The sequence below is a fragment of the Hemicordylus capensis genome, chromosome 5, assembly GCF_027244095.1.
Source record: "Hemicordylus capensis ecotype Gifberg chromosome 5, rHemCap1.1.pri, whole genome shotgun sequence".
Taxonomy (NCBI): domain Eukaryota; kingdom Metazoa; phylum Chordata; class Lepidosauria; order Squamata; family Cordylidae; genus Hemicordylus; species Hemicordylus capensis.
Genome location: NC_069661.1, coordinates 142,813,049 through 142,839,738, shown reverse-complemented (window position 1 = coordinate 142,839,738; position 26,690 = coordinate 142,813,049). Strand labels below are relative to the sequence as shown.

General features: G+C 45.5%; 1 protein-coding gene and 2 long non-coding RNA genes across 3 annotated transcripts in view; 2 read left to right on the top strand and 1 right to left on the bottom strand.

Annotated features, from left to right (window-relative positions):
• The window catches only part of LOC128326682 (uncharacterized), a 50,941-nt gene extending 49,482 nt beyond the window's left edge, over positions 1-1,459 (bottom strand). The window contains exon 1 of the long non-coding RNA XR_008308192.1: positions 1,047-1,459. This is a non-coding gene — a long non-coding RNA (uncharacterized LOC128326682). The remainder of the gene's footprint in view (positions 1-1,046) is intronic.
• A 12,967-nt stretch (positions 1,460-14,426) lies between these two features.
• Positions 14,427-19,580, top strand: LOC128327505 (uncharacterized). The gene is made up of 6 exons (XM_053256334.1): positions 14,427-14,710; positions 15,170-15,193; positions 15,872-15,900; positions 17,074-17,460; positions 17,640-18,289; positions 19,251-19,580. The coding sequence occupies exons 1-5, from the start codon at positions 14,679-14,681 to the stop codon at positions 17,786-17,788; spliced, it is 621 nt and encodes a 206-aa protein (XP_053112309.1). The 5' UTR covers positions 14,427-14,678; the 3' UTR covers positions 17,789-18,289; positions 19,251-19,580.
• A 2,149-nt stretch (positions 19,581-21,729) lies between these two features.
• Positions 21,730-26,593, top strand: LOC128325698 (uncharacterized). Its single transcript, XR_008307565.1, has 2 exons — positions 21,730-21,867; positions 25,714-26,593. It is a non-coding gene; the product is annotated as an uncharacterized LOC128325698 (long non-coding RNA).
• The last annotated feature ends 97 nt before the right edge of the window (positions 26,594-26,690 follow it).

The following is a 26,690-nucleotide window of genomic DNA, read 5'->3' as shown; positions in this document are numbered from 1 at the left end:
TGGCTATTTTAAAAAAAACATTTGAAAACCCATTTTTTACCCAAGCCTTCTCAGGTTTTTAATTAAAAAGTACTGTTAATTTTATGGGTTTTAAATTACTGTATTGTTTTAACTTTTATATGTGTTATATGTTTAACTGTTTTAACTTTTATATGTGTTTTAATTGTTGTTAGCAGGCCAGAGACGTAAGTTTGGGCAGGGTATAAATTTAATAAAATAAATAAATAAATAAAATATTAATGGCTATTCCTAGCAAATATCTCAGCCATGAGGGGTAGTCCAAAACATTTTGGTGCCTGAGGCAAATATGATGCCCTGCCCCATCTGTGGGTGGGGGCTCAGCATTCTCAGGCCATGTTGTAAGGGCAGTGGTGGTGACATGTGAGCACTCTCACACTATGCCACCAAGCCAGGTAGTGGCAACAGGGGCACTCCTGGCTCATTTTGGGGGAGGGGGAAAGAAAAGGTGTATTCCAACAGGGTGCAGAGTAGAAAATTAACAGCTTGCCCCTGCAGAGTGAGGTAGTGCAGTGACATTGGAAAGCAGGATGGCAGCAGTGGTGATGGAGGTCTGACCCTTGCTGCCTCCTGTGCTCCACAGCATTAGCCACACCTGAGGCAACCCACTCACATGTTCACAGCAATCAACATGTTCACAGGAAAAGAACGGTACAAGCCACGCCAGCTACAAAAGGTTGCTTCTGTGGAGAGTAAATGTATTCTGAAGAAGTCACCAGGGCAGCTCTGACTGCCTGATACTTTCAAAAATGAATATTACTAATAATAAACAACAACATATAATAACAACTCATGAGAACAGCCTTATTGTGTTGTGTCACATCTATAAACATCAATTAAAAAGTTCAAGATGTCCAGCACACATGAATCCCAGCAGAAACAATGAAAATGCTAAATCGAATGGAGGTTAAAAATACACATACACAATTCCTGGAATCTTGTCTTGACAAAAACCACATCTGACACATTGCAAGGTAGAACATTTCTTGCCCCACCACAGTCATTGTTAACCTAATGTTCTCACTGACCTGGCTTAGTCTTGTCTCCAACAGGGGCAAGCTCCAAGGGAGCAAGTTGATCCAACAAAGTCCCAGCACCAAGTTATTTTATGTTTCTTGGCCCTGACTGCCTCCTTCCGTCTACACCCTTCTGTTGCAGAGTGTGCATCCTTTAAAAGGGCAAGACGCAGGCCTAGACGCAGGCCTAGGCCCCTCGTTTCTCAGCCAACTCTCACCTGGTATGTTTCTTGTTTTGGTGAGTGGGCACTGAAGAATGGGACATTTCTGGTACATTTGGGTTCAGCTCCTGAAGTGAGTACTGGTTAGGGGAGATAATCTCTCCAGGTCTGGGTCTGGCTTCCCAGGGTTGGTGATGGGGATTTGTTTGGTTTTCTTCCTGCTCAGAACCTGAGTCCAGGCTCTGGACTCGAGTTCAGGCCTCAAGCCTGACGCCCACCTCCATTTGTGATGAGTCAAATGGCAGAGCATAAACAAAAAGCATATACCAAGATATCCCTGGGAAGTGCTTGCATCTCAATGACAGATCACTTCCTGTCTCTGATTCCTCATGGCTCAGAAGAAGTATATATGTATAGGAATATAGACTGTACATGTGTTTAGCTAAAAGGCTGAGAAGCAATGTATGGAAATATTTAACATACAGAAGGGGAGGGGAAACCCTGCCAACCGTTCCTGGTCACAATAGGTCAAATCTGAGTAATCAGAGAGAACAATCAGGACAACCTTCACAAATGTATATTGTTCTTCTTGAACCTATCAATATAGGAACATAGGAAGCTGCCATATATTGAGTCAGACTTTTGGTTTATCTAGCTCAGTATTGTCTTCACAGACTGGCAGCGGCTTCTCCAAGGTTGCAGGCAGGAATCTCTCTCAGCCCTATCTTGGAGAAGCCAGGGAGGGAACTTGAAACCTTCTGCTCTTTCCAGAGCAGCTCCATTCCCTGAGGAGAATATCTTTTAGTGCTCACACTTCTAATCTCCCTTTCATATGCAACCAGGGCAGACCCTGCTTAGCTAAGGGGACAAGTCATGCTTGCTACTACAAGACCAGCTCTCCTCTCCAACAGTCAACTTCTTTGTGTCTCCAACAGTTAAAGATGTCCTTCAAAGTCTTCTAATTGTCTGACTGAATGACAAGTACAAAGCATAAAGTATTGCAAACAATGGGGAAAGGGAGTAAAAACTGAGAGCATGGGACTGCAGCAGGAAGATGAAGACAGTGGGTGGCCCTCCTACTGGTATTTGATTTATCCTTCAATATATTTTTGTTCCACCTGAACTAGCTGCAAAATAAAGAAAATGTCTAAATCTTCAAAGCAAAGTGGATTCACTTTCAAGATACCACAAGAGAGAGTTCCTATTCCCAAGGCCGGTGGGCAAAATCTGAGCTGGAATGCCCAGTTACTGATTTGACGTATATAGACAAAGATAAAAGTACAACTGAGATACAGTTTAGTTGAGCCACCCCCTTTCTTTAAATCCACATGGGACTGGAATGTGTTTATACATTTGTTGCTGTTTTTAAAATGCTGAACTCATGATAACTATTTCAGATTTCAGTGGTGATGGTGGTTAGCAGAGGGATTTCTGTAGTGGAGGGGAGATTCTCTGCAAGACAAAACCAATATGTAATTATATGCAATATTCAACTGCAAATATGTAGGGTATTTTAGGAACATTTATTAAGGTTAATCTTTTACATTCCATAAGCTATAGCAATGTTATCAATGCAGATCAGTCTTTTAATTGCATATATTGCATGTCCCTGCTCATCCCAGCTTAGCTCCCACCCAGTGTTACTGGTGTTTGTTTTTCCCCCTCCTTTTCTTTTCAAGACTGTGAGCCCCTTTGGGACATGGAAACATCTTATTTTTCTTATTCTTTTGCTATGCAAATCACTTTAAGACTTTTTTCTTTTGGTTGAAAAGCTGTATCAATAATAAAGGTGGCTGACATGGTGAGGAAAATTACTCAAAGTAACCCCATTAAAATTAGGAGAACGAGTCTGTCATGTAAGCCAATATCAAAGTAATGTAATATGCAGCAAGATGGACAGGAAGAGTCAGCCTCCACACTATGATCCACTATCCACAAATCATTTCTGTACACACTAAAGACAACAACCAAAAAGAAGCTGTTTGGATGCAGCTCTTGAGAAGACAAGGCTCAGATCAGGGGAGGAAGCAAACCTTTTCTCTCTTTTCCCCTAAAGAAGAAAGCAAGCAAATATATAAACAAGAAAACAAGGGGGGAAGAACAAGGTATCCCGTAACAAATTGTTCTTTGAGCAATTAGATTCTAGTGGAGGAGCAAGCTGAATTTAAGTCCGGTTGTTCATCCTTAGAGCAGTGCTTGGTCCTTCATCATTTGGTGGAAAAATATACTCAGAATTCTCATTCTGCCTTATATGCTGCTTTTGTGGATTTTAAATTTGCTTTTGAACTAATTTCACAGGAGGAACTATGGAGAAAACTTAAAAGACTCCTCAATTGATCAGAGATTGCTTCTTATTATTTACAAATTGTATGAGATCACCCACTTGCGAGTTAGATGCAATGCACATGGACAGCTTTCAGAAGAAATTCTTACCCAGAAAGGTGTAAGTCAGGGTTGCATTTTAGCCCCACTTTAAAAATTTTTTTATATAAATCATTTCATGGAGAGGTTATGTAATTAGATCACCACCCTCCAAAATTAGCATCTAAGCACATACCTGCGCTCCTTTATGTGGATGATGCTATGATTTTATCCCTTCCGCCCATTGCGTTAAAAAGAGCATTGTGGGCTCTTGCATGCTACTGCGGGGAAGATTCCATGCAGGCTTATTACCAAAAACCTAAAATCATGATGTTTACAAAGTCCCCTAAGAAGTTGAATTGGAGTCTTGATCTAAAATCTGAAGGGATCTGAAGGGGGGTGCCTCCTAGTGTATTGCACATAGTGTTGCATGTATGACTATCTGCCTGAGGCAGAAGTCATGGATGTGCACTCATAAGAACATAAGAGCAGTCCTGCTGGATCAAGCCCAAGGCCCATCTAGTCCAGCATCCTGTTTCTCACAGTGGCCCATCAGATGCTGCTAAAAGCCTACAGGCAGGAGTTGAGGGCATGCCCTCTCTCCTGCTGTTACTCCCCTGCAACTGGTACTCAGAGGCATCCTCGGTGCAGAGAGCTCCTTGAAGCCAAGGTGGCTGACCTGAAGAAGCTCAGGGAGGTGGAGGGGTATGTGGATGAGACTTCAAGGATGTGACAGAGGCATCCCACTCCCAGGCTGACATCTTGTCTGCTTTCATGGAGTATGAAGGTCTCAGGGAAGAAGGACATCAGTCTGAGGAAGAGACTGAAGACGAATCCCTTAGAAGGGACCCTTTCCTTGGGTAATTTATGCATATCCTTTTGCACAGAGGATACTTCTGCAGGGGGATGGGGCCTCCTAGTAGTGGGTGATTCGATCATTTGGGACATAGAGAGATGGGTTTGTGACCCACGTGTAGGCCGCACAGTGACTTGTGTGCCTGGTGTGAAGGTTGTAGGTAGCTTCAGTGCTTCTCTGGAAAGGGGGGAAAGTCAACAGAGCAAAACAAACAATAACCAACAATGCAAATGCCAACATTACATTAATGAAAATCAAATCAACCCTCCTGCCTACTCCACCACACCAGCCACAGCTTTAGATGTGTGGGAGCTGCTGGGCCATGGCACAGGTCCATCTACCATTGTCATTGGCCTCGCAGTATTTTGTGCAATGCAAATTAAATAACATGCATACATAAAATTGTGCAGTTCACTGTGACTCTGCCACGGGACTCTCCAGCACATGGCCACTTTGGTGGGTCTGCTGGTTCCTTTTCAGGTACACCACCACCCTCAGAGCTGGCCTGGGAAGTTCCAGGGCAGGGAAGCACAATACTGGCCCTCCTCAGACACAGCCCAGGGGCTCCCCTCCTCAACCTAGGAACGTTGGGGAGGATGGCAAGACGGATCTGGCTGGACTGGCAGCCAGCTCCGCCTGCACTTCCTCCATGGCTGGCCTGTGAAGAGCTTCTTCCCTGACAGGGGAAGCACTCTCCCCAACTCCTGCCCAGCCACAGGCCATTGTGCAAGACTAGGAAGATCCGAAAAATCTAGCCTGTGCACAAAAGCAGGGGCAACTCGGGGAGTAAGCCCCTGTTGCTGCCCCCGACAAGACCAGCATCAACTCTTCCACTCCATGGTGCTCTACCCCTACGACCTACTCTCCCAGCCATCTCTTTTTGGGGGGGGGTCAAGCCTTAACTAACAAGGGGTTTTATTTTTTAAAAAAAAATTAGATGGAGAGTTGGGTATTTAGAAGGACAAAGGGGGGCTGACTTGAGCTGAGTGTGCCACGCACTGCCAGTGGGCACACAAAAACTGCAGGGTTGTTGTTTTTTAATGCATACAAATCGGGGGGGCTGTTGCGGGGGGAGAAAAAGTATGTGGGTGACTTCAGAAGAGTGTGTCACGTACTGCCAGTGGGCACACAAAAGCTGAAGGAGGGTTTTTAAAAAATGAAATAAAGCAGGCAAAGGGATGGGTAGCTGTTCCGGTGGGGGGGGGGAGTAGGGTGACTTCACCAGCACCCTTTTTTAAGAAGTGGGGGAAGGGAAACAATTATGTTTCTGCTAACTGTTCCCTTTCCCGACACCTATCTAACGGGGATCCCTCCTACAGAACCCCTATTTAAACCCTAACACCTAAAAATAAATTTGTTTTTAAAGGATTAAACCAAATGCACCACACAATCCTCTTTAACCTGAAAAGGGACAATATATAATAATTTACAGATGTGTGTAGTGTGCTCTGGTAGTGCATGAGAGAGAGAGAGAGAGAGAGAGAGAGAGAACAAAATGGGGTCTATGACTCACCCTCAGATGTCTTTGCCCGTGTTACTGGGTCTCTGTCTCAGCGTGAGCATAGGCCTCTCTTCTCTCTTCAGCTGCAGTGCAGACTCAGGAACACACATCCAGGGGGAGAGCAGCTAGGCACCATGGGGTTGGCACCCAGCCACCCCAAAATAAAAGGGAGTCAGCCAAAAATGAAAACTAGGGGGAAAGGGGGGAGCAGGGGGGAGAGATGACCTGGGCTGGCCACAGGCCCCTTCTCTCTAGCACATCAGGCAGGCAGACACTGGGTGCTCAGTCAGTGATTTCAGGCGGGGGGGGGGGAGAAGAATCTTCTTCTGCCCCCCCCAACAGAAGTATCTTCTTCTTCTCTTCTAACGCAGATACGAAGAAATCAAATCTTCAGTCTTCAGCAGCAGCTGCTCAGTCCTCCAAGAAGAATCCTCCACAGCCAGAAGTTGAAGCCAGCACAGTTGGTTCTTCTCTTTTCTCCCACAAGGAAGAAGCAATAGCTGCCTCAGGGGACCCTCTGTTATTAACTACATTTAAAAGCACCTCCAAATGCCTTGTCCCTCCTCCCAGTCAATGCTGGCACAGTTCCCCCTGGCAACACGAGATCTGAATAATAAGCCAACCAAAAAGCAAGGGGGATCGCCAGTCAATCATTGCACACTGCAAACTGGCCAATCAGTGTGGCACAGAAGCTTGGAAGATTGGAATTTTTCAGGGACACAAAGTGGAGACAGAAGCAAGCTAGGCACAAAATGAATTAAAAAATCAATTCAAGGTTGAATCAGGCTGGATCGATTCAAGCTCGAATCTAGCCACTAGACCGCAGGCCAATTTGATTGGTGACCATATCACTCGAATCTGCTAGATTTGAGTTGAACATAAGAAAAACTCTGCTGGGTCAGGCCCAAGGCCCATCTAGTCCAGCATCCTGCTTTACACAGTGTCCCACCAGATGCCTTTGGAAGCCCACAGGCAAGAGCTAAGGGCATGCCCTCTCTCATATTGCAACTCATATTGTATTTAGAGGCATCTTGCCTCAGAGGCTAGAGGTGGCCTCTAGCCCTCAGACTAGCAGCCATGAATAGACCTATCCTCCATCAATTTATCTAAACCCTTCTTAAAGCCATCCAGGCTGTTAGCTGTCACCACATCTTGTGGCAGTTAATTCTATAGGTTGATTATACATTGTGTGAAAAAGTACTTCATTTGTCGGTCCTAAACTGCTTGGCAATCAGTTTCATGGGAAACTGATCCAGAGCCAGAGTGGTGTAGTGGTTACAGTGCTGGACAAAGACCAGGGAGACCCAAGTTCAAATCTCCATTCAGCCATGATACTTGCTGGGTGACTCTGGGCCAGTCACTTCTTTCTCAGCCTAACTTACTTCACAAGGTTGTTGTGAGGAGAAACCAAAGTATGTAGCACACCACTCTGGGCTCCTTGGAGGAAGAGCGGGATATAAAATGTAAATAAATAAATAAATAAATAAATGGGATGACCCCTTGCTCTAGTGTTATGTGAAAGGGAGAAAAATTTCTCTCTATCCACTTTCTCCACACCATGCATGATTTTATAGACCTCTATCATGTCTCCCCTCAGTCGTATTTTTTCTAAACTAAGAAAGCCCCAGCTGTTGTACCCTTGCCTTGTAAGGAAGGTACACTAGGCCCCTTATCCTGGTTGCCCTCTTCTGCATCTTTTCCAGTTCTACAATGTCCTTCTTAAGATATGGTTACCAGAACTGCACACAGTACTCCAAATGTGGCTGCACCGTGGTTTTATATAAGGGCATTATAATATTAGCAGTGTCCCCCCCCCCACAATTCACTTCCTAATGATTCCAAGCATGGAATTGGCCTTTTTTACAGCTGCCACACATTGAGTCGACACTTTCAACCATGACCCCAAGATCCCTCTCCTGGTCAGTCACTGACAGCTCAGACCCCATCAGCATATATGTGAAGTTGGGGGGTTTCACCCCAATATGCACCACTTTCCACTTGTTAACATTGAACTGCATTTGCCATCTCTCCAGTTTGGAGAGATCCTTTTGAGCTCCTCACAATCTCTTCTGGATTTCACTAACCTAAATAGTTTGGCTTCATCTTCAAATTTGGCCACCTTACTGCTTACCTCAACTTCTAGACTCATTTATGAACAAGTTAAAGAGCACCGGTCCCCGTACCAATCCCTGGGGGACCCCACTTCTTACTTCCCTCCATTTCAGGGGCATAACTATAATAGGGTAAGGGGAGACAGTTGTCTAGGGGCCCACTGCCTTTGGGGGCCCCCCAGAGGCAAGTCACATGACTGACTCCCCCAGCCGTGCACCCGCCCAGGCTTTCTTCAGTTGTATTCATTCTCCAAAATTGATGTGAGTGTTAAGACCTGGAGCTACCAGAACAGCATGTCTTTCTCTAGTACCATTAAATAACTTGCATCGTCCACAGTTTACAAAACCTTTTAAAAAAAATTTAGGGTGATGTTCTATTGTGGCACATAGGCGATATAGATATAGATATATGAGCTGAGCTTCAGTGAAGGGTGGGGCCCATTTTAAAATCTTATCTCTGGGCCCACTACAACCTTGCTACGCCCCTGCTCCATTTAGAGAACTATCCATTTATTCCTACCCTCTGTTTCCTGTCCTTCAATTAGTTACTAATCCACAACTGAACCTGTTCCCTTATCCCATGACTGCTAAGTTTTCTCTTTGATGAGGAACCTTGTCAAAAGCTTTTTGAAAAACCAGGTATACTATGTCAACTGGATCATTTTTATCCACAAACCTGTTGACATTCTCAAAGAACTCCAAAAGATCAGTGAGGCAATATTTACCTTTGCAGAAGCTATGCTGATTCTCCTTTAGCACGGCCTGTTCTTAATATGTTGAAAAATTTTTATCTTGAGAATGTTTTCCATCAATTTGCCTGTAACAGATGCTAAGCTAACCAGCCTGATTAATAATCCTCATTATTGTGGGGCATCCAATGGGAATAATTGGGGGGGTAGGAAGTTGCCCAGTTTAGTGGATAAGAACATATGTCCTTTCAGCTGAAATGCCAAGAACTGCAAACAGTAGAGCATGTGAATGAACTTGCTGCATTATAGAAAATTACTGGATTGTCAAGCGAAGGGAAAGACATGGTACTCTTATTCAGGGGCGTATCTAGTGTGGTGCAGGCAGGGCACGTGCCCCGGGCGCCACTTGAAGGGGGGGGGCGCCATTTTTTAAAATTAAAAATAAAAATAAAAATGGCCACCAAAAACAAAATGGCCACCGTGCATGCTCAAATGGCCTCTGTGAGTCCCTAGGCCATGCCAGGCCTCGCAGAGGCCATTTGAGCATGCGTGGAGGCCATTTTGTTTTCAGCCATTTTTTAAAAAAAATATTTTTAAAAATGGCCACCGCACATGCTCAAATGGTCCCTGCAAGGCCCTAGAGGCCAGAGGGGGGAGGGGAACCTTTGCAGACCCCCTCATGGCCTTTAGGAAGCCACTCGAAGGGGCTACAGGTGAATTGTTTTTTTAAAAAAATAATATAATATAAGTCACTGTACACATATTCCGATTGGCACTATGTACAGAGAATCAGGGCTTGTGAATACTGAGCTGTAGCTTATGAGCTAGGATTGTATTCATTTGCTCTTACTTTGCTTCTTGTGATAAGTGAGTTAAATATGCTGTCTTAATAATATGGCTTTTAATGGTGAGTTTGTCTTGGAATCAGTGTGAAATCCTTAGCTTTAAGGCCCACTGGGAGTTTCTTGCTCTCTTTCTCTCATTTTAACTGTCTGAAATACTAGAATATATTCCAAGCAGTGACGCAGTTTACTCTGCATTTTCAGAGTATCTGGGAAAAGTCAAATTCTCAATTTATTTTTAAAACTTATGTAATAGTGATGCTACAGTGCATAGTAGAGAATTAGATAGGCACTTCTGTTTAGTTTTCCAAGTATACCTCCACATAGTATTTGGGTATTTCATGAGCTCCAGGATACTGAAATTTGTAGTTTTCCAGCATTTTTTGGTCTGGCTATGTCCACTGCCATATAGTTTTTGAAATATTAAAAGATTAACAAGCTTGACTTGTATTTTTCAGCTGATATTATGGTAAAGTTATCTGAAAGATGGGTGTCAGATGTTTGGACAGGGGGCGCAATTTCAGTGCTTGCCCTAGGCCCTATTGTCCCTAGATATGCCTCTGCATGGGAGACTGTCCAATGACAGTCAAAATGAACATTTTGACTTCCCCTTCCCTCTGAAGCCCACTGTGTGTCCCAAAAAGATGTCCCTGAGGGTTTCACAGCCCTTTGGAACATATTTTTCTGATGCACAAGGGGCTTCATATGGTAGGGGTGATTGTCAAATACTGCTGCTTCCCCCATGCACAAAATGACACAGTGGTACTCTGGATCTTCAAATTTCAACAAATATTTATATACCATTTTTTAACAAAAGTGTTCAAAGTGGTTTACATAGAGAAATAACAAACAAACATGATGGATCCCTGTCCCCAAAGGGCTCACAATCTAAAAAGAAATATAAGATAGACACCAGCAACAGTCACTGGAGGGGTACTGTGCTGTGGGTCGATAGGGCCAGTTGCTCTCCCCCTGCTAAATAAAGAGAATCACCATGTTTAAAAAGTGCCTCTTTGCACTTCCAGTGGGCCTTAAAACTAAGGATTTCACACTGATTCAAAGACAAACTCACCATTAATAGCCATATTATTAAGACATCATATTTAACTCACTTATCACAAGAAGCAAAGCAAGAGCAAATGAATACAGTCCTAGCTCATAAGCTTCAGCTCAGTATTCACAAGCCCTGATTCACTGTACATAGTGCCAATCGGAATATGTGTACAGACTTATATTATATTAATTTTTAAAAAAAAAACAATTCACCTGTAGCCCCTTCGAGGGGCTTCCTAAAGGCCATGAGGGGGTCTGCAAAGGTTCCCCTCCCCACTCTGGCCTCTAGGGCCTCGCAGGGACCATTTGAGCATGTGCAGTGGCCATTTTTAAATATATATATTTTTTAAAATGGCTGAAAACAAAATGGCCTCCACGCATGCTCAAATGGCCTCTACTAGGCCTGGCATGGCCTAGGGACTCACAGAGGCCATTTGAGCATGCACGGTGGCCATTTTGTTTTTGGTGGCCATTTTTATTTTATTTTTTAATTTTAAAAAATGGCGCCCCCCTTCAAGTGGTGCCCGGGGCATGTGCCCTGCCTGCCCCACCCTAGATATGCCCCTGCTCCCAGGAGTGCAATGGAGCAGCAGCAGTCTGGATGCTGACATGGATTCACATGTGCCTTGTCAGCACTGGTATCAACAAGTGTCTTTATGCCACCTTTATACATTATATATTTTGTAAACATTCCTATGGCAAAATACATGTGTTGCTACATTGTATTCATGACAGAATCATGCCATCTTCTCCATAACTGGCCATTGATAGCCCCTGATATAGTTTGCAAGCAAAACAGCAAAAATGCTAGTGCTGTTTCCTTTTAAGGAAATTGAAGTGTGCTCCTTGGACTGCCATGTAAGCATACTTGGAATCAGTGTCCTTGAAAGCATATTATGTGTACAAATAAACCCTATTCACAAGTTACGTTCAATGCACAAACAATGGTACACTTCATATCTGTAGCCTGTGTTTGAGGGGCCTGTACTCAGGTCCACCTTTTAAATGAATCCATGTACAAGCATTCACAGAAAAATGTGTACATGTGTAGCATCTGTAACATATGAACATATTCTAATATCTGAATAGGCCTATAGATACTGATGACATTTTCAGCTCAGTACAGAAAGGAGTGCTTACACATGCATTGTAGAATGTGGAGCTGGTTTTATCACCTTTTTGAGACAGAGGAAGCTACTTATGGATGTGGATTTTAAAACATCAGCACATGTGGTACAAGAAGTCCATATAGAGTTTTGTGACCCCTTCTTTGCATTTGTGCACCTTTTGGAAGTTTGGAACTCATGAAGCTATAAAACGAAGGGATTATTGAAAGAATAGTTGGGTGCTTTTAGATTTTATGTATTAATATTTTTACAAAATATTAACATAATGGGTATTATTGGTTATTTTAATGTGTATGTGTATGTGAATTTTGATGATTTTAAGGATTTATGTATTGATTTGAGTATATATGTGGGTAATTCTAAAACAGTATATATTAAATATCCAGCAACTTTCATCCTTTGGTATGTTTTGAGAAAAATCCTTACAATATTAGGTTGCAGTTGAATGTGTCCCCTTAATGTCTTTTTACAGATTTATTTAATATTGCATACAGCAAAGGTTTTGTGTGGGTGGGTTCTTGTGGTGCAATATAGAGTTTCTATTGGACTCACCTAGGTCCTTCTTCTTTTTGTTGCCATTCTTTCACCTGAAACATGTCCTTTATTTTTATTTATTTTTTGTGGGGCGGGGGGCTCTTTAAAAAGTTGAAAAACTTCTGTGGAGAGGGGTGGGAAAGTTGGCCTCATGACTGTAAACTATGAGAGCAGGTCTGCCCTTCCCCGTGCCAGGGATGCACCTAGGCAATTGGGGTGCCTCCAGCAGCCACCCTGCGCCCGCCACGCCATGCCTCTGTTTTTTGTTTTTGCATAATTCAAGCCACCATGGCATGTGTGTGGCTGAGGGGTGGGCCGGGGGGTGAGCTGAGCAGGACTTGCCTCCCACCCCCCAGTGGTGGTGGCCGGAGTGACCACTCGGCCTGTCCATTCGGCCCAGAGGCTCTTGTTTACTGCGAGGTGCTACAGCGCACCGGTGCAGTTAAAATAGATTGCCACAAGCCCATGCTGCCACGTGCTGGAGCACCTCGCAGTTATCAAGAGCCACTGGGCTGAATAGACAAGCCCAGCGGTCACTTCGGGCAACACTGGGGGAGCAGGTAGGCAAGTCTTGCTAAGCTCACTCCCCAACTGCCACTCCTCGCTTAAATTATACAAAACAAAAACACTGGACGTATGGTGTGGCGAGGCGGGCACAGGTGGTTGCAGGAGGGCCCCCCCCCCGACCATTTGGAGTCTGCCCCTGGAGGCCGTGGACCAGGGCCCCAATGTCCGGGGGTAAGAGCGCCTCTGCCCCCCCCCGCCCTACCAACCAGTCAATCCTTGAGGAAAAACATTCTGAGCAAAAACACTCTGAGCAAAGTGACTTTCAACAGCGACTGAGTGCTTCTGTATTTCTATGTGACACCTTTTTGCTTCCTGATAAAATAATATACTGGAGAGTAATTGCAGTGCTGTTGGTGGCGGCAGCAGCCAGAGGGGCAGGAAGTGAGGGGTACATACCAGCTGACAGAATGTCAACAAAACATTAAGCAAAAGCACTTCCAACAACAACATATGGTTTAAATATAGTGGCAGAAATAATAGCTGTAGGGAAGCAATCGCTAGAATGCCTAAAAATGTAAGAGTAGCATCTTTAGCGGGATTCATCCATCCCCTGTGGGGGCGTGAGCTAGCATGGTGGGTCTTTTGAGAGGACAGAGAGGAGGTCCCTTTGTCCAATGTTCATTTTAATGTGCCGTATGTCAAACTATGTGCAGCAGAAACTAAGATTTTGTACAGTTGGGCCTATTGAGTTTAATAAGAATGTGGGTTGTTTCCTAAGAAGAAACAGAGGGGGCGGGGATAATTGTTTGCTTTCCATTGTCATAACCTTATACAAAAAGTACATTACAGCCTTCTGCTGCGCCCTCTCATTCTTTGTGGGCCATCTTCATTTTTTGTGCTTCCCCTCTTTCTTTGTCCTTCTTATTTCCCCTCCCTCCCTCTCAGTCACTTTCGATTCATTCGCCTTTTTCCTTCTGTAAGCAAATTCTGAAGGAAGGGGATGCTTGTGGGTAGGGGTGGGCTGCAGCCGCTGCTTGTGCAGTTGGACACAAAGTTTATAATAAACCTGCATGCTTCCTCTGTAACATGTAAGAATGCAAAGGCAACAGCCGCACCCACTGCATGTCCCCAGCATCTGGGATTCTGCCTGTGTACCTGGAGGTTCTCTATAGCCATCAGGACTAATAGCCACAGAGGGATCTCTCCTCCCCCATGAATGTTTCTAACCCCCTTTCAAGCCCATCTAAGCCAGTGGTCATCACCGCATCTAGAGGTGGTGAGTTCCACAAGTTAATTGGCTTTCTTTTTGTGTATTCTGAACAGAGATGGGCCTCAGTGCTGAATGTGATTTAGAGGAATTTACTAGCTAAAGGACTTCAGCAAGTGATTAGGTGGAAATCTAATCTAAGTGATTAGGTGGGAAATTAGCTGGGGACATGCAATGGATGTGGCTGTTGCCTTTGCCCTCTTACATGTTACAGAGGACTCATGCAAGGCTTATTATAAACTTTGTGTCCAACTGTACAAGCAGCAGCTGCAGCCCACCCCTATCCACAAGCAGCCCCTTCCTTCAGAATTTGTTAACAGAAGGGGAAAGTCAAATGAATAGAAAGTGACATGTGGGGAGCAGGGAGGGCAGGACTGGGATGACTCGTCCCTGGTGCTCTGACACTTTGAGCTGCACCCCCAAGACAGTGTTTGGATTCAAACCAGAGCCAGCATGACCAGTAACAGTAACTTGTGACTTCACAGTCAGCCACAGAATTGTGCCATCATGGTTCCCCTTGGAAACCTGCGAAGATTCTGCAGCAGGCTCACTTGGCAGCATTTTAGATTAGCTGAAGCATCTTCGATAAATTGGCTGCCTTCAGCTGTCAGTTTATTAGCAGCTTAGTTGTCAAGATGGGTGGCTGTTGGTCATGTGTGGCCTGCAGGTAAGTCTCTGGCATGGTGGGTGAAGCAAAATCTAATGGCGGTGTGGACTTGGTTTTTAAAGATGCCCTTCCGTTGTTTTAGCCTGTCTGGGCAGAGAACTGAAGCCCAGCCTGCTGTGTTCACACGTGTCTGTGCTCCCTGTGGGAACAAGTTGGTCACAAGTTCAGTGGTCACAAGTTCACCACCACTATTCACACCACACAGCTTCTCCTTGAAATGCAGGCGGCCCTCGAAGGTCACCTGCTTGGCTGATTTCCACTGTGTTTCTTAAGCTTGGAGGTCCTAGACCGGTGAAGCTGTATCACTCAGGAGCTACTGGCTGGCTCCTGTGGGCCCACTTGGGGGGTTGTGGGGAAATCCTGCCCCCCAGTTGAAGCTGACTTCAAAAGCGGCCCCCCAGCACCCCCATGTTATTTCCAAGAACATGCCTAACCTTTTCGTCTTTCATGTTCCCATAGGTCTCACCCAGAGGCAGAACCAAAGTGAGTTGCTCTCTTCTCTACCCTTGACTCCTCTTAATGCTTTTGGCTCCGGTGTGGCCAGCTGAAGGGATGGGGGGGGAGTGATGAGCGGGAGGTGTTCAGACATAGCTCAAACCCAAGTGTGGCATATATTGCCTCATCAAGGTGAGCCCATCTCCTTTCCATGTTCAGAATGCCAGTAATTGGCTGCTGAATCAAATGCCAATTTCATCAACTGTCCCCTTGATACCTTTGGCAGGTTGCCTCCCTCCTATTTAAAACACAAAACAGCATGTATGTGTCCCTTTCGGGGGGGGCTTTTTAAAAAGTGGAGAAACTACACTGGAGAGGGGTGGGAAAGCTGGCCTCATTACTGTGAACTACGAGAGCAGGCCCACCCCCCGCCCCGCCACAACCAGTCAATCCTCAATGAAAAATACTCTGAGCAAAATGCAGTGAGTGACATTCAATGGCAATTACATTCACTGCTCCCAACTATGGAATCATCAAAAATTAGCAGGGCCAGCTAGAAGGATTAGGGGAGAGGACATACTTGGCTGCATGTGAATTAAAATTAGAGGGAGGACACACACTAGTAATACCCCTAGTAATACTAGTAATACCCCAAGTATTACTGGGGGAGGAGACCCTCTCTTTCCTGTGATTTGCTACTAAGAATATTTCTCCTTATCTCTGCAGGGATGAAGATGAAGAGGGGGCACTGACAGGTAAGTGGATGATGAGAGTGCCTGCTTCTCCTCAGGGCTCCCCAGCCCCCCAGGGAAAGCCTCCTTGGAGAACTGTTTCTCTTAGACAATGGAAAGAGATGGGCAGACATCCATCTGATGGATGGATAGCAGGAGGGCAGATTCAGCCACCTCTATCCTTTGCTGTTGATGCAGCCGAAAGTGTTAGAGGAGACTGGGGGGGGGGGGGGTGCTCTGTGAGTCACATCTAGCTATCCTCCATTCGAGGAGGAGATGGGGAAAGGGCTGTGGCAGCAGGCAGGTAGGTTTGGTCTTTCTCCTTTAGAGGTTGTGCACTTTTGAAAAAGTCCTGTGAGATCCCTTTGCCCACACCCAGCCCCAAAACATCCTCTGGGTCTTTTTCTCCCTGCCTTCAAGAAGAGGAAGCTAATTATTTCCAAAGTATCTCATTTTTTGACAATTACATGGGTCAAGATAGAATTGGAGGATCACCTGAAAACAAGGGCAACATTTCCTGGCCAATGTGCTCTGAGCTTGGTCCAAAGAGACTCTTTCTTTCTCCGACCACAGTTTTCTACCTCTAGGAGCCAGGCCCGCATTCCTGAGATCACAGCTATGTTTCCTGCTTATGGCATCCAGGCAGATTTTCAAGACCCCCCACCCCACTAGGCCAAGAGGCTGTAACTGGGGGTTGGTTCGTGAACCAGAGATAGTCCATGTCAACCATCAGCTCCCATTCTGCTCAAAGGAGAAGCTTCTTTCCTCACACAGAAGGGAGTAGTGGAACAATTGCTTTGCATGCACAAGATCTCCTGTTGAGACTTCATCATCTTCTGTTAAAGGATCTTAGCTAGCTAGGAAAAGGCCTCTGCCCAAGAGTGGCTGCCAGCCAGAGTAGGGCAAAGAGAGCCAAGAGTATGACTTGGTAGAAGGCAGCTGCACTTGTATGTACAGCAGACAGAGCCTGGCCATTGCACTCCCTTCTGAAGTGTACTTGGTGAGGGCTGTCTTGCCAGTCAGTGCTATGCAATGTACTCCTCTTCATTCCTTGCTTGGTCCCTTGGGTGGCCCACCTCACCCACAATTCCAGGCTACTTCCCAGCTGGCTAACCTAGGCAGAAAAGGGAGGCCATTTCTATCAGGCCTACAAGCCATGATCATTTCCTGATTCCTGCTTTATTTCCTCTCTTTCAGGTCATCCCAGAAACCTAACCCACGTTGCACCATTTTCTGGGGGACTCCCCAATGTTTTGGGGGACACTCTGGGGAAAGAGCTCATTGAGGAACCTTCCGTGCCAGAACCTCTTCCAGCACCTGGCATGACAAATAACATCCTGGAGGAAGAGCTCATTGAGGAAACCTCAATGCCAGAACCCCTTCCAACACCTTGCATCACAAATGACCTATTGGGGAAAGTGCTCATTGAGGATACCGCAGTGCCAGGTCCTTCCATCCTCACAGACACTCCAAAGAAAGGAGCTTCTGTGTCAAAGCCCTTACTAGAGCCTTCCATTGCTTATAATTATCTTCAGCAAGATGTAGAACTCCTCAAAGAGTTACAGAATGACTATGTCCAGCAGCGTAAGTATTGTGACACCTCAGAAACCTTTTGCATATACACCCAGCACAAAGATCAGCTACAGTTTTGATACCCAGCCCAGAAGATGGACTAAGCCCTAACACTGCCGTTTTTGCAAGTCACCAGCACTCAGCCTGGTCAGCACATACAACATTTGTTCCTTTTTGTTCTCTTTTTGCAGAACTGAGTGTTAGCCGCATTTCCCAACAGTTCCCTTGTTCTCTCCGGGCCATCAACCTGCAAATTGGACACATGTGGACAAGGCTCGACCGCACTGAAGTTCGGCTGCAGTGGTGGGAAAGGGAAGGTATGTTCACAACATGCCCCTGAAATTGCTGCTGGGCTAAGAACGGCTCTTTTGTTTATTTCATGTTGAAATGCTTGATTTGAGTCTGCATCTAAGGTTTCAGGGGGGAGGCCTGTGAGTGGGTTGTCAGTGCTTGCTGAAGTGTTCCTTTGTTTTCTGTCTTTCATGTGTCCAAGCTCCAATGCCTGCAATCCAAGCAGCTTCTGAGAGTGAGCAGTGAGGGCAAGTGATGGTGGGTGTGGTAGGATGTCAGCCTTTGGAGCTGACCTCCTGCTGCTGCTTCTCTCTTGCAGATGTTCCTGCAGACCCTGCTGCACTTCTCCAGCCCTCAGGGTCGGATTCATCATTGTCCTCTGCCTCCCTTGAGGTTGCCTCCATCCCACCCTCCACCTCCACCTCTTCCCTCCTCCTGCATCCCTCTCCACCTCCTCCTCCTTCCCCACCTCCTCTGGAGCCGGACCTCAGCAATTTGAAAGAAAATCTGCAGAGTTTGGCAGAGATGCAGGTCCATCAGCTGCGTGACCGTAAGTCTCACAGAGGCAGCACTCCATAACCTCTACCTTTTCCATCCTCATTGTGATTTTTCAATCTAAAAAACTTATAGTCTAAAAACAGAGGCAGGGATACAACAGAAGAAGTAGAGGGAAGCTGAGGTGGGGGCAAGTGGGGAAAAGATGTGTATGTATTTCAGCCGCACCTCCTTAGGACCAGGGAGACCCAGGTTTGAATTCTCATCCCGCCATGAAACTCGCTGGGTGACTTTGGGCCAGTCACTTGTCCCACAGCCGAACTTACCTCTTAGGGTTATTGTGAGGAAAAAATAACCATGTATAAACCTCCCTGAGCTGCTTGAGGAAGAGCAGAATATGAATGCTAAAAGGAAAACAAATATCAGCCCTTTTGAGTTTAAGCTGAGATGAAATAGGAAACCAAGGAGGATGATATACAATTGTGCATATTGCAAATCCTCCTTATAGTGTCATCAATGTACATGGGCAAAAGTTCCCTGCCACCAGGAGCATACAGTCTAAAGTTTGGCTTTGGAGAGAGAAGTGAGGAAGAGGAGGAATGGGAGAGGAAAGCATAAGGGGCATTCAATTCAAGCCAATGGAGCTGCCTCTACTGAGGCATTATGCCAAAGGCTGAGCAGTAGAGGTGGGTTTTCAGGTATCATTGAAGGGATAGGAGAGAGATGAGGGACCACATCTGAGTGGCTGTTCCAGACCCTAGGCTCAGCGAGAGGGAAGAGAAAGAGTTGTTTTAGAGAGCAGGAGACCTTCAGGTGGCTCCTGAAGACAGAGAAGCTGGAAGAGCAAAAATCAACCTGATGAGGTGCAAGTTCACCGGGCAGTATATAGCCATAGAGGGTTTTCAAGACAGAGAGGAGGAGTCTGTGCTGGGCATGGAAGGGGACTAGAAGTCTGTGCAAGGACTGACATGGTGGAGGACAGGCCCCTTCACCCTGTTTATTTTCTCCCCTTCAAGGCCAAAGAGACCTCCACAGCTGCCAGGAATACTTACAAAGCTTCAAGGCACTGAGGGGACAGTTGAGGCAGCTAAGGAGCAGACTGGCCAGGGTGGAAGCCACTATGGGGATCGTGGTTCCTCCAAGGGAGCTGGACATTGCTGAGGAAGAAGGGGAAGGCAAATTAAAAGAGACAACTGTGTTACTATTTATATAAGTAGCAATAAAATGCTGTGTATATATATTTAAAATATTAAATATTTGTTTTAATAGGATATAGAGATAGAACAGAAATAAAACTTGCATATTTATTGTTTAAAAAAATAAAATGTTTTATTTTAAAGAAAATACATTTGTCTTGCTTTGAATATTCTTTGGGTAGAGTTGGGTAAAAAGGTCTTTGGGTCAAACTCAGCTACAGAAAAGATTCTCTTGGCCAGTCCACTTAGGGCCAAGAGATGTTTGAGAGGTTCAAGACGTAGATCAAGATAGAAAGTTCCTTGCCAGGAGGCTCATACAGAGCTTGTCTGCCCCAACATGTATGGCTAGGAGGCTGGATTTTGGCCCTGAAGAGGGATCTGCCCCGTGTGGAAGAGGATGGAATGGTGATGCGGAAGAGGAAGCTTGATTTAGGGCAGGGCTGCACAACTCCAGCCCTCCAGCTGCTGTTTGGCTACAGTTCCCATCAACCCTGACTATTGGCTACTGCAACTACTGGGGACTATGGAAGCTGTAATCAAACAACAGCTGGAAGGCCCAAGTTCGAGGCCAAATGTTATTCTCCAGCCCTCTTATTTTCCACCAAGATCCAGAGCAGCAGCTGGAGGCTTAGATCCAGGTGGAGTCAAACTGAGTGACTGATTTGGCCCTGGGGAAACAGCTAGGAGGTGGCACCTCCATTTCCTTTGCAGGAAGAAAAGCCGTGAGGGTGGCTCTCTGTAGAGCATGACAGGAAAGAACCAAAAAAGGCAGCCTCCATATCAGGCCACCTCACAGGACCTTCCAGCCTTGCTTGTACTCTGGCAGAAGAACCCAAGGAGACCACCTTTATATCATGAGAGTTCTGTATCAGACCTCCACCCAGGGCAATCCATCCCTGCTGAGACTTCAGGGAAAGAGAATGAAGAGGCCCCCTACATAGCAGGCCTCCTCCCAAATGCAGGATCAGCAATGAGATTAGACCTTTAGCCTCCAGGCTGTTTTTCTGCCGGAGAAGAGAGAAGAAGGAAAGCCTGAAAGAGAGCACTTGTCACTGCAGATGTTAGATTTGATATGACAATGAAATAAGACAGCAATGCAGGGACCACTGCATTAGCTACACAACTCAGTGGTCGAATGCCTGTCCTTGACCATCTCTAACAGCCCTTAAAAATGGTCAAGTTGTAAGGACAAGAATACGTTTGCTCTTGAGGCTCATTGTGCATGCACTGAGAAGAATCATTAGAATCAACAGAAGATGCCTTCTTAATGGGATACATTGGGCTGAGTGTTTGCACCTAGAACAACACATCACCATGGGAGTGCTGTGCCCATGAATGCAGTAATGCAAAGAGGTGATGTTTCAGAAAAATGGTGCGCCTGATTCAGACAGCTCTAAGCAACAAGCTTGATACTCTGGCAATGATTCAGGAATATCATCCAATCTTCAAGGTCAGTTTCCTTTTAAAAGTGAAGAGAGAGCTTCTGTAATCCTGACACCATTATTACATTTTATCAACATTATGCTAACTGGATGGTCATACATTGATTTTCTTAAAAGGATTCAATTTCCTGGCCAGAGTGACCAACATTTAGTCTACTAATTGTTTTAACTTAAGAGAAATAAACAGCTCCAGGAGATATGACTGTTTTGGATGCCCCTTAATAAAAATGGAACTACTTTTATAGAATTTCCTTATTTTGCCAAGATCAGATGGCTGAATCTTGAAAGCACATTTAGCAAATAGTTTCTTTCTCTCTCTCTCTCTTCTTCTGATAGGGAATAGTTCATATCTGTATCAATATATGCTAGCCCGGGGCCAACTCCAAAAGTAAATGGGATATTTGGCCCAGGGGTCGGGGAGCCAACAAAACAGCAGCTGAAATTCCCTTGCTGTTGCCTAGCAACTGATTCACATCCCTTTGCCTTGGCTCAGCCAAATTGCCAAATCAGATCTCAACATGGATATCACAAGCCACTGCACACCTGACCATGACAGTGCCTGCAACGAGGCAAGAAAGGATGCATCTTGTCAAGAGAAAGGCACACCACCTGCATTCAAGGCTGGAACTTGGGGGGGGGGCAGCCAGGGCACGTGCCCTAGGCGCCACTGAGGAGGGGGCGCCACGCCAGTTCCTGCCACCCCCAACGCATTGCCCACCGGCCCGGCCCCAGGGCCCCTCAGCCACTTGCCATCCTGCTTGCCTTGCCCTCCGGCTCTGGCCTAGGATCCGAGCGGCCTGCAAACTGCAGAGAGCTCTTCTTCTCTCCCCGCCTCTCAGCTGATTGGCAGGTGGGCGGGGCTTCCAGAGAGGCCTCCGTGTAGGCCTCCCTGAAGCCTGGACTTGGCATTCCCCAGCAAGCCAGGAAGGAGGCAGGATGGAAGAGTTCTCTGCAGCAGACTCTCTGCCCAGACCATCCAACACAGCTTTTGCAAGGTAGACTGTGAATTCCTTTTTGTGTTTACCCTCCCCCCACCCCAGGTATATAGGGATCTGCTTGCCATAGGGCTTTGATATGGGGGGGGGGAGACTGAGAAGTCTCTGAATATTTAATTTAAAACAGATTGAAAAATTTCTGGCTTTAAATTTCTGGCTTTTTACTATCTAAAAAGGCCTGTTGCTTGTTTCATGGCAGAAAATTACAAAAACCTCTGGAACAAACAATATTATATTCATTCATCCTATATAATAAAAGGCTAAGTGAGTGGTCGTGGCTTTGGAACATTGGGGATCTGCGTCCCTGCCTCCCTGGGATGTTCTGGGCCTGCGCGAAGCGCAGGCCCAGAAGAGCCCAAGGGACACAGGACCACAGACACCAGTGTCCCACAGCCACGGGCGGCCATTACCCGGTGTGTGGCGGCGGGGGGAAGTGGCCAAGGCGGCGGCAGAGCCGCCGCCTCGGCCATGAGCTGCGGCACGGCGAGAGGAGGCTGAGGCAACCAGAAGCGGCCGCCCTGAAAAAGGCGAGGGCAATGGCAGCGGGGGAAGACCGAGACAGGGGACAGGGAAGCTGGGCGAGGTGGCGGCGAAGCCGCCAACGAGGCCCCCGCCCGCTCACAGCCGTCGCCCCTGCCTGCTCACCCACCCTCCCAGCTGCCCAAAATGAAGCTGGGCGAGGTGGCGGCGAAGCCGCCAACGAGGCCCCCGCCCACTCACAGCCGTCGCCCCCGCCTGCTCACCCGCCCTCCCAGCTGCCCAAAATCACCTTCCCCGCTCCCCCCCCAAAAAGATTAAGGGCCAAAATGGCCCATGAGAAGGTCGCCGCCCCTGCCTATCGCCCTCCCGCCCACCCAGCTGCCGAAGACCACCTTACCTGCTCCAGCCCGAGGGAAAAGAGAGGAGCTCACGAGCAGAGCTCCTCTCTGTGCTAAGTCACTGCTCAAACTGCCGCTATGGACGCAAAGGACGCCTATTGCGTCCATTGAGACAGTATGGGCAACAGCTTAACACAGAGAGTAGCTCTGTTCCCGAGTTCCTCTCTTCTCCTTCGGGCTGGAGCGGGTAAGGTGGGCTCCGGCAGCTAGGTGCGCGGGAGGGCGATAGGCGGGGGCGGCCACCTTCTCATGGGCCATTTTGGCCGTTATTCATCCACACACACACCCAAAAAAAGTAAAAGCAAAATAAGGAAGAACAAAAACAGAGACAACAACAAAAACAAAACAAAAACAAAAAGAGAGAGGGGACAAGGGGGGGGAAAAGAGACAGAAAGAGAGAGAGAGAGACAGAAAAGACGGGATAGAAAGTTAGCGCCCGTTATCATAATGGGCTTAAAAATACTAGTTCATGTATAAATGCACTTCTGTTCAAGTTGTTTTGCAACCCAGAAGGTCTGAGTGAGAACTGTGAAGCATGTGTTGTGCTTTTATTTTATTTTATTTTATTTGTGTGTGAACTGCTCTCCAATAACTCACAGGACTTCAGGGTACGTCTGGCCAACATGTGAATGCAGCACCTCCATTCCAGAGAAGATGTGTGTTAAAGGGCTTTAAAAGCCTCGTGTGAAAAACCTCCTGGAATCAAACTTTACTGAATTTGTTCAAGAATTCTGAGAAAACAAACATAGGCTCACCCTGCATGGTTGAAAGTCTCCTTTGCTAATCTGCAGAGAGGAGGCCATTTTAATAATTAGTGTTTCTGGTGTGTTCTAGGCATTAAAAGTAGCACAAATATATAGTATTCACTGTATATCACTATATATTGTGAAGTGTCCGTGTGTGTATTCAGTGAAATGTATTTCCAGGCAGCATACTTATTTTGAAATATCAGACTTAAATCCTTGGGGGCCTGGGGTGCGTGGAGGCCCTGGACTTTGAGGGGCTGGTGGCCCATTTTAAAATCTCATCTTGGCCCATTCCAACCTTGCTATGCCCCTGGCGGTCACTACACGTGGGTTCTGCACAACACCTGCACAGAAGAAACTTCCATGTAGAAAATGTGTCTCTTGTAAACTGACCTTGAATTTTCCATCCATGACTGGGATATCTGAGACTTAGAATCAATAATAAAAGAACAGCACACTGCTTGTGATGGGAAGGGGCAAATTACAATGATTTCTTAGTTGGGCAGGGGCTGATTTTGGCCCTGGCAGAACTTGGCTGTCTGCTCCTGTTGGAAATGCCTCTGTCTAGTGTGGCAAACTAATGTATCCTCCTCCCTCCTGGTGTCAAAGTAAGCACTAGTGTGGTGAATGCACATATACCCCATCATGAGCCAACAGTCATCATAAGACAAAGGCTGGCAGGAATCATTCACTGGTTTATAGACACACACACACACACCCCACCACCACCTTCTTTTTCCCTTATTTTGCTAGTGGCTATTTGGGCAGGTGATCCTCTAGTCTAGGACAAAGTCATGTTTTTTAAAAAGCATGATATGAGACAGAGAAAATGACGCTTGGAATCCTCACATAACTCCTGACTGTTGTTCTAAGTCTTTTACAGAGATGGCTCATGTTTTCAGGTTTTGATGAACACCATGCCTAGATGGTACAGTGTTCCTTTTAACAGGGATTTCCAGATATTGTTGACTACAAGTCCCATCATTCCTGTTTGGACAAGGGCGCAATTTCAGTGCTTGCCCTAGGCACTATTTTCCCTAGATACGCCTCTGCTCTTATTTCATCCACTCACTAACAATTCAACCACCCCACAATCTACAAGATAGCACCAGTCTTTTGGGGAGACTTTCTTGGCTGACTCTGATCCCTTTTCTCTCTTTGTTGACTTCTTAGACTGGCCCAGGTTTTAGTGACCAACATCCAGACAGTGATGCTATGCTGCCTGGAGCCACAGGGAAGTGTTGATTTTCATCAATCTCCTTTTTCTTCTGAAGCTGACTGAGACTCCTGAAAATATGTCCTTGAGGGTCACACACCCATCAGGAAAATATTTTGGGGGGAGCCACTGTGGGCTTCAGAGAGAAGGGGAGCAGTGAAAATCACCCCTCCCCCATTGTACCACATTAGCAGCACAGCATTAGCAGCACTAGTACTTTCTTAGCCTGGGTGTCAGCCATTGTTATTTATATCTTTCTTTTCTGTATGCTATGTGACTGTTGGAAAAAAAACAACTTCAAATTTTTTAAAAAAGTTCTGATTTGATAAATATGTCAAGTAACTGGAACATGTCAAGTACCTCCTGAAAAACCACATATCCTAATATGCAATGTTAAACTTTTAAAATGTTTATCTGAATTATTTTATACAGCTTGAAAGGAATTGGATCATATCAATTCACATGGGGAGAACTGTTGTCCTTATACATGACACTTCTATGTGAACAGCTGGAACTTGTCCATTTAATATATAGCGCTGACAAATTGTCAAAGTTAATTTTTATGGAAACAAGTCTCCAAGCTTTTGTTCTAAACGTAGTATGCATGTAGTAAGACTTGGATCGTGTAATCAACTGAACAGTGTGTATTTTAAAAATAGGAAAGACATACAGAGAACCTTCCTCTGTTTTCTTTCCTACCTTTTCATCATTTTTAATCAAGTCAATTTGATTAAGGAGTTAAAATAATATACAGAAAGCCAGCATTCTTGTCAGCCATTAGGAATACTACCATGACCCAAATCCAGAAGAAATTGTCTAGTAAAGAAAACACAGAAATGTTCACAAATTCAATCAAGCTCACTTCACACTTTATGAAAACAGACCATAGCAAATATTAATAAAATACTTTCTATAGGTTTTTTAAAATATATACATTCATACACCATCTTAATTTTAATGCCCTGATTATATGTTTACCTTCACTTAACATAATGTTGTTTTTAAGGTCTTGGTGCAGCCTGCATTGAAGCCACTTGGGTGTGATTAGCCAGATTAAAACCTGGACAACCACCACCATCCTCACCATCTGTGGAGTAAAACTGGAGTCATGTTTGCTATAGCAGAAGGAAGAGGAAGATGGGAAAATAGTGGATTAGGAGAGAAGGGTCAGCATAGCAGCATCTTCAGGCAACTATCTGGCAACCTTAGTGATATGCACCAATTCATGCATTCAGACAGATCTCCAGTTCAGTTTGGGAAGGGTTACAGTTAGCCCAAGTCTACTCCAAATCAGAACTATTTAGGATTTTGCTGACATAGAATAGACCTTTGTATTCTCATCTTCTGAACACATCTATAGCTTTTGAAGCCTACATTGTGGAATGTTCCTGTTTGAGCCAAATGTTCTGGTAAAACTTGAAAGGGATCAGCTCCAGATGGCCTATACCATTTTGATATTTATTTTACTTGCAATTTAGGTTTGCATTAAAGGGACTGAAATATAATTAATCAGCTGACATATGCAAAAAAATGCAGAATGGCTACCAGAGCTCAGATAATGTCTGCTTGCAGCCAAAGTTGTATCGAGGCAGAATATTGCTAAATGTCTGAGAGTTATGGAGGATTAACTAATGTAGCATTTGCCACGGGCCCTGCGTTTTCGAGGGCCCTGCACGGCCGGCTTCCAATAAATATCCCTTTTCTGCTAAATGTGCCTTTTAAGAGAAGGCCCAGCACAGCAACTGTCCAGGGGCTGTTGCTGGTGCCTACCACATTTTTCTTTTTAGAGTGTGAGCGCTTTGGAGAGAGAGAATCATCTATCCACTCTTTATTTTTCTATGTAAACCACTTTGAGAATTTTGATTGAAAAACGGTATATAAATGTTCACTGTTGTTGTGTGAGTTTGTGGCTTGGTCTCCCATATTCCAAAATATAGCAAATGAAAAAATTGAATTATTTTACTATGCAAGTAAATAATTTAT

What these genes read in the sequence shown, in the direction of transcription:
- LOC128327505 (XM_053256334.1), top strand. Translation starts at nt 14,679, where the DNA reads ATGGGTGGCTGTTGGTCATGTGTGGCCTGCAG. An exon ending in TGAAGAGGGGGCACTGACAG is followed by an intron (nt 15,901 to 17,073) that starts GTAAGTGGATGA and finishes CCTCTCTTTCAG; the next exon opens with GTCATCCCAGAAACCTAACC. An exon ending in GAATGACTATGTCCAGCAGC is followed by an intron (nt 17,461 to 17,639) that starts GTAAGTATTGTG and finishes CTCTTTTTGCAG; the next exon opens with AACTGAGTGTTAGCCGCATT.